Source organism: Eurypyga helias, unplaced genomic scaffold (assembly GCF_000690775.1).
Source record: "Eurypyga helias isolate BGI_N326 unplaced genomic scaffold, ASM69077v1 scaffold37807, whole genome shotgun sequence".
Classification (NCBI taxonomy): domain Eukaryota; kingdom Metazoa; phylum Chordata; class Aves; order Eurypygiformes; family Eurypygidae; genus Eurypyga; species Eurypyga helias.
Genome location: NW_010260459.1, coordinates 1 through 7409, shown reverse-complemented (window position 1 = coordinate 7409; position 7409 = coordinate 1). Strand labels below are relative to the sequence as shown.

At 45.5% G+C, this 7409-nt stretch overlaps 1 protein-coding gene across 1 annotated transcript; it reads left to right on the top strand.

The window, feature by feature from the left end:
• Positions 1–58: 58 nt before the first annotated feature.
• RBM34 (RNA binding motif protein 34) lies at positions 59–6907 on the top strand (the record flags this gene model as incomplete). The annotated part of the gene is made up of 9 exons (XM_010155043.1): positions 59–216; positions 1309–1525; positions 2082–2141; positions 2715–2758; positions 3231–3314; positions 3501–3564; positions 3669–3711; positions 5780–5898; positions 6615–6907. Coding segments are annotated over exons 1-9 (1082 nt in total), but the record flags the coding sequence as incomplete, so codon positions are not given.
• Positions 6908–7409: the final 502 nt, after the last annotated feature.

Genomic DNA, 7409 nt, shown 5'->3' with positions numbered 1-7409 from the left:
GTTGGCCTCAGCTTCCTGTGCACGGCCACTGGTCTGAGAGCTGTGGGGTGTTACGGGCATGTTGTTTTCCAAGGAAAGCGAGAAAAGAAAGCGCAGCGCGGAGGTGGAGAAAGCGTCAGCCGACCCGAGCTCGTGTGTCGTACAAGAGCCTCCTGCGGCAGCAAAGAAAGCCAGAAAGAAGGAGCTTTCAAAGGCAGAGAAGAACTTGGCCAACAGGTGAGTAGATAGTACGTTTTTATAGTCGGATTAAAACCCAACGTCTAGATTAATCATAAGATCAGGAGTTCACTGGAAGTAAAATTCTGTTCTAGTGCTTGTGTTGAACCCTGTGTTTAAGAAGGTTATTTTTAAGAAGGTTGTGAAAGTTCTCTGTAGTTTTCCCCAGAAAGGCAGTAAATCCTTCCAACTGCTTGAAGTCCGAGGGCTGCGAAGTGCAAATCCCCCCTAGAGACCAGGGGGCTGTTAAGTGTGGGCAGAAAGTTCTCTCTGGCACGGGGCGATGCTTTACGCCTGTAGTTGGCTTTATCCAGCAGTCAGAGGAGCAATGGGAGCAGAGGAGCAGCAGGAAGGTACCAGCGGGAATTGGTTGTCCTCGTCACGCGTGCCCTCTGCTGTGACAGAGACGCACTCTGTTACACTGTCCCTTCCCTTAAACACTCGGGGTTGCACCCAGACGCTGTTGGTGCGGGCGGGAAGCTGGTCTCTGTACGGCAAAGTTTGGGTTATGAAGCTCGCCTGCCTGTAACTGGAGGCCAACACCTTGTCCTGTCTCTGGCACTCTGTGTTGTTGCACCTCCCCTGCTCCGTGAAACTTGATTGCTGTGTTGGTGCCTGTAGCTTTCCAGAGGCAGCTTTACATCTGCTTATAGCTCCTGCTGTTATGGAGAGTTTGGAGAGGTGGAGATTTGTTACTGTACGGATGGATCCCAAAGGCTTGGTTGTTGTGAGTGTCCTGGATACTGGGAAGAAGTAAATCTCTCCCTAGTTCTAGGGTGCAAAGGCGATTTTTTTAATCCCCCTTCAGTTTCAGAGGATGTCCAAGTGTTTAGTTCTGAGTTGTGTCTTTATTACTCCTACTGCATAGTGAATGCAATGTCGTGGGGCACAGCCAATGGTTCTCTGTGCTGCAGGATGGTCAGCTACCTTTGTGTAATGCATAACAAGCAAAATCATATTTGAAACTTTATGTTGAATATAACAATTTAAAATGTGACTTAAAATGTTTATCGTGGAGGCTACGAGTCTTTGCCCTCAAAACCTCTTGTTCATTTCCCATCAATGACAACTGTCTTGTCTTGTTCTGGTAAGAGAGAGCGCTTTGGAGCGGGCGGATGAAGAGGAGGAGCAAAAGCTGGTTCAAAACAAAGTGAGACCAAAGAAAGGGGCCCCTCGTGCCGTCACCAAAGGTGTCGTTAGTTCAGCTGCAGGCACTGCTGTCAAGGAGCAGGAGGAAAAAGTGGCTGAAGCAAGAGTGAACAGAAGAACCGTGTTTGTTGGAAACCTGCCCGTCGGCTGCAAAGCGCAGGTGTGTGACTGGCTTCTGCCCGCTCAGGGAACGAGGAGAGTTCCAACAGTCCCGAATTGGAGGGGGTGTTCCCAGCTGAGAAGTCACACGTGTTTGGGACTGAAATAGCTTTTGGGGAAAGGAGGAAATAATGCTCGTTATCTGAAAGCGTTAGAGGCAGCAATCCCTTTGTTTGAATGCTTTTTAGGCTTTTTAAGGCTTCGTTTGTTTCTCAGTGCGAAATGTCTCCGTAGCTGAGAACTACAGTTACAAAGCCAGAGACTGCTGCTGACTTGGAATGCAAACAGTACTTCAGGTTGTTGCATGACATAGTTGGATTTAGACTTTCTTCCTAGGAAGGGGTACGAAGTCAGGTGTGGCAATCTGTGGGATAAGCAGCTGCCACAAGAAACACAGAAACAGTTACAAATTACTTGTCTATTTGTAGTAGCCCTTCAACGGACCTGGTATGAGTTAATTGAAAATATTTTAGCGGTTTTGCTAATAAATATGCAACAATAACTCTTGTTTCTCGGATGCAAAAATGTACTGAATATTTGTACTGTCTTTTGTTTAGACGCTGAAATCTCTTTTTAAAGAGTACGGACAAATAAAATCCATTCGATTCCGGTCTCTGGTAGGTTATTTCCTCTAATGTTATGTAAGAAAATGACGTTTCTGTTGTTGGATAAGGTAGTATTTGTGAGGCTAGTATCTTCAGTAGTTCAGAAGCAGGTTTGGGGGTGTATTTTTACACCTCATTAGGAGGAGCCCTGGAGGTTTTTCCGCAGAGGCACCACAGGTGCATCTTTCCATTCATCCCATTTTACTCTTCCTGTAACAGCAGTTGGTGCTCTCAGAGCTGTATTTTCTCTGTAAAAAGAATGCCTGTATTATTGCCCCTTTAGCAAAAGTGGTTTTAAGTCATAGTAGCAGAGACACGTTGATCATAAATCAATGTGCTGTGTAAAATACTTGAAGATAAGAGTCTGGGAACGCAAGAAATTGATGAAGTCAAAGCCAGCTGTTGAATTCTGTGGTCTTCCTAGATCATGTCTAGGAATGGCCACTCAGTGTCATTTGCTCACCGTACTGGCTGCATTGCTTTGGTGGGAATGGTGCCTGTTTGAACTCCCCTTTTTTTCCAGAACGAGTATTTGAGATAAATTGACACTAGGCCCGCTTAACTAAAGCTCCCTTTATCTTAAAGATTCCAGCAGAAGACACTTCATCCAAAAAGTTGGCAGCAATAAAGTAGGTTCCTCTTCTCAATTTTGTGCTTCATTTTTCAAGGCAAAAATAGTTTTTAAGTCTGGGTTGCTATGTGTTTGGTTATATTTATTTTTAATTTTGTGTTTCTTTGACTTTTGCAATTATCTTTGTGTCTGTGTAAGTTTTCTTTACAACTGAAAAATCATTATCTGCCAGGTATACTAGTGTAAGTAATTTGTTATCTTAAGTTGCATTCCTTACATTTTAGGAAGGAGGAAGACGCTAATGGTCTTTAATTCCCATGGATGTATTTATAAGAGGAAGCTTGTCAGGGTGCATATAGAGGGTGTATAAGGTGTACAGTGAGACTCCCTTGGGCATAAGGGCCCTTTAAGAGACAGAGGAGTTGTTAACTGCGCGCAGCGAGGGAGGCATACATGTGTTGAACGAGAAGTGCTCGTGCACTGCACACCATCAGTGTTATTTAACAGCGTGCCTCTTTTTCATGTTCCAGGCATAAGTTGCACCCTAATGCGAAGTTCATTAATGCCTATGTTGTATTTAAGGAAGAATGTGATGCCATTAAGGCTCTCAACGAGTAAGTCTCCGTTTTTTCCCTCAGAAGAGGCCGATATAGAGTGTTAAACTATTTTTCTGGAATCATGACAGATCATTTTTCAAATTTAAAAATTAAATTTGGTTTTGGAATGTTACTGTGCAGTGGTATTGCAGATTAAGTAACACTTGTTTTGTTTTGAAAACATTTTGCTTTTGGCTACAAAAGAAATGGAACAGAAATTGCTAGTGGATTTCACATCAGGGTTGATATTGCAGCAAGAAACAGTTCGGTAAGTAAGATGTGTCACTAGAAAACCCCTTTTCTGGTTCTTTTGCTGTTGAGTTTTCTTTTCCGTAAGAAATGACTTACTGTCTTGTCTCTTGTTTTCTTTAGCATGACAATAAACGATCTGTATTCTTGGGAAATCTCTCCTATGGTAAGTCTAAAAGAAATTATTACACATCATGACCTAACATTGATGGAATGTGTTGTCATTAAGGATCTTTTATTTACTGATACCTCACAGAACGGTTTGGGTTGGAAGGGACCTTAAAGACCATCTAGTTCCACCCCCCCTGCCATGGGCAGGGACACCTTCCACTAGACCAGGTTGCTCAAAGCCTCATCCAGCCTGGCCTTGAACACTTCCAGGGATGGGGCATCCACAGCTTCTCTGGGCAACCTGTTCCAGTGCCTCACCACCCCCTCCGTGAAGAACTTCTTCTTGATATCTAATCTAAACCTCCCCACTTTCAATTTAAACCCATTCCCCCTTGTCCTGTCACTACCGGCCCTTGTAAAAAGTCCCCCCCAGCTTCCTTGTAGCCCCTTCAGGTACTGGTAGGCTGCAATAAGGTCTCCCCGGAGCCTTCTCTTCTCCAGGCTGAACAAGCCCAACTCCCTCAGCCTGTCCCCATAGCAGAGGTGCTCCAGCCCTCTGAGCATCTTCGTGGCCTCCTCTGGACTCGCTCCAACCAATTGATATCCTTATGTGGAGGGCTCCAGAGCCCTCAATTTAGTGTAGCATGTTGAGGTAGCTAAATATCTTCTGCTGGAAGTAATTTTTTTAATACCAGTTCTGTTTTTTAACTAAAACACCTAAAGGGGTTGTAGGTTTCTGGCAAGTTCTGCAGATTGTTTTCTGTATCATAGAAAACTGTGAGCACTTTAAGTTCTTGTTGTTACTTAAATGTTTTTAAATAAATACGACTAAACTGCATAGGCCGTGGATTTTTAAACTGTTAAACCTGTATTGGTGGCTGCTTGTGAACTACTTCCAAGTGATGCACAGTGATGGCTTCTCGTTTTGACGCTGTCTGCGACTGTGTCCAGGCAGCTGTTGGCTGTCGGCCGTTTCACCTCAGTGCTCCATGAATACTCTGCTGCTTCTGAAGGGCTCGCCATCAGGTGTGGTCCCTCTGAGGGTATTAATGGAGTCAGGATGCTTGGGTTGAGCATCTTTAAGGGTGGTGTGGACACAGAAACACAGGGGATGGAGGCACGCCCTGTGCCTATGGCCTGATGCAGAGCCAGTATCGCGTCCTGCAGATGGCATTGCTGGGACACACGGGCTTTAGACTTCAGCCCCAAACTTGACCTCTCTGAAAACCTGGATAGGTGGCAAATCTGATTGTGGTGATGTTACTTAGGCCTGTACGTGTAGAGCTCCTGTCACTACTGCACGTTCCTGTGTGCATCCTGCAGAAAAAAAGCAGTTGGGATGTTTGCAGTGGTCTGGGAAGGACTTCAGCAGCTTGAGCCTTTCTCAGCTCATCCAAGTCCCATGGCTGTAATTAAACCTGTACCATTCAATTCAGCCCCTCCCCTTGGCACATACAAGTTGATAGCCATGTAAAGGGATTTACTGTAGTATGAAGTGTACCTGTACAGAAAGGAGAACAACCTGTATTTTTGTGCCGATACGTGGAAGTTGTCTGCATGGGCATGAGAGTGAGAAAGCGTCATTCAGCCGGCTGTTACCAGGGTAATTGTCTAGTAATTGTGGTTGGAAACTAAATCCCTCTCCCCCATTCAGCTAAAATTCACAGCTCGGTCAATGAGCATGAGACTTCACAAACTGCCAGCTCAAGCTCATTATCATCAACATTAATTCTCAGAAAGAGATTCTGGTATAAGAAGGAGATCCAAAACTGTGGCATGAATCTTAACTTCCACTGCCTTCATGAAATTCTTTGAAAAATTCATTTGGTCTTTGCCTTTGTGCTTGTGATTTAACTTGTACCCTCCAAATCTAGAGAATCGGCAACTGCCAAAGAAAACTACTTAAAATAGTATTTACAATAGTGCATTTACAGTAGTAAATAAAGTCTGTGTTGTTGACTTGCTGGAATTTTTCTGAACCACTGGTGTTTGTGTACCTACATATCGATATATTTAAATATATATGCCTGTGTACTTGAATTGGCAAATATAAAACATTTGGATTCGGGCCAGGCTTCTAAAGCTGACTGAAGAGGCACCTGTGTCGTTGTTCTTGCCCGCAGATATCAGTGACGATGCTGTGCGAGAACACTTCTCTGTCTGCGGGGCCGTAGTAGCAGTGCGAGTTGTGAGAGACAGGCAGACTGGCTTGGGTAAAGGCTTCGGCTACGTTCTCTTCGAGGTATGTACGAGTGCCGTGTGTCAGGATGCTGGGAGTTCTTCAGAGTCTGAAATGGGATTTGCCTTTATGGCCTTTGAAATTATTGTTTTCTTTAGTAACCGTTTTGGATTTGTAGGTGACGTTAAGTGTTGTTAAACAAACATACGCTGTAGAGTATGTGATAAGCAGCTTGGAAGACCAGTTCTGCTGAAGCTGAGTACTTTAGGTTGTGGGCAGTGAGGAGTTGTAAAACGTTGGGGTGAAAGCAATGACCTTTAAGGGAAAGACTTAAAGGAGGGACAGTTTGCTTGGTACAACTGCGTTGCTCTCCCATGTCTTGCTGCGGAGCTCTCCCCAGCACCTGGCTTGCTTACTAGCGCTCCGTTTCGCGTTTAGTACAGCCTGCTTTCTCTTGGCAATCTCCCAGCCTCACCCTCCTTAGTTTGTCTCCTGCAGGCCAATACCCTTTTTTCCCCCCCAGTTTCTCCTTCACCTCTCTGCCTGTCTTTCACATCTCCTGTAAGCTCTTTTATGGCCATTTTCGCGTATCTGTGTGTGAGCTGCCTGGGTGTGGGGGCGTTTCTGAGCAGAGATGTTGTGTCGTTCAGCGAGTACAGCGTTTGGAGCGCTCTTTATTGTAAAATCTTGCTTAGAAAAATTAAAGGATGGCACCTGTTTCTTTAAAAGCCATCAGCTGGAAGCAAGGCTGCTTTTAACCTGAACGTCTGTTCTTGTAGAATACGGATGGTGTACATCTTGCTCTGAAACTCAACGGGAGCGTTCTGCTGGGAAGAAAGATACGGGTGAAGCGCTGTGGGGAGAAGTGGAAAGCACCGCAGAAAAGTCCAGCTAAGTCTCGTGCTCCTAAGGACAGAGTCAATAGCACGTTAAAAACCAAAACATGCTCGAATGATTCGTTTGTCGGTGAAAAAGCAGTCCTGTCGAAGAAGGGCACGAAGCCAAAAAGACTAAAAAGTGTTCCTAGAAAGAAATCTGGGAAAAACAAACAGTCTTCTGATAAAAATCAGATGTATAAAAATGTTGCTTATTGTCATAAAAAATGATGTATACAACAGTGTTTTGTCATCAATTTTGCTTGCTAATAGGGCTGTGGTCGTTCTTAGTATTCACTCTGAGGTTTTTGGCTTCTCCCAGAAGGCAGTACGAGGGCCGTGTCCGTGCTCCCGGTCCCAGTACGGGCGCTGTGTGCTTTTGTTACTGCGTTCCAGGAACGCATCTCCAGCTGCTGTCCTGCTCACCTGGATTCTCACCTGGATTGCATGAAATTTCTCAAAGTGACCCCGAAGAGGAGGCCCACATGTCGACTAAACCTGCGAAGATACGCAAAGCCTTTTAATGGTTAAGCTTCAGGTTACAGCACTCAGGGCGGTGGAAGGCCAAGGCTCAGGCAAGGCCTTTCTCGACCTTGCAGCCGGCGGGCGCTTCCCCGGGGGCGGTAGCCGTCGGCGGTGCCGTCCCTGCGGGCCTCCCCCGCCTTCTGGCGGAGCGTGGATGCGGCCCCCCGCAGCCCT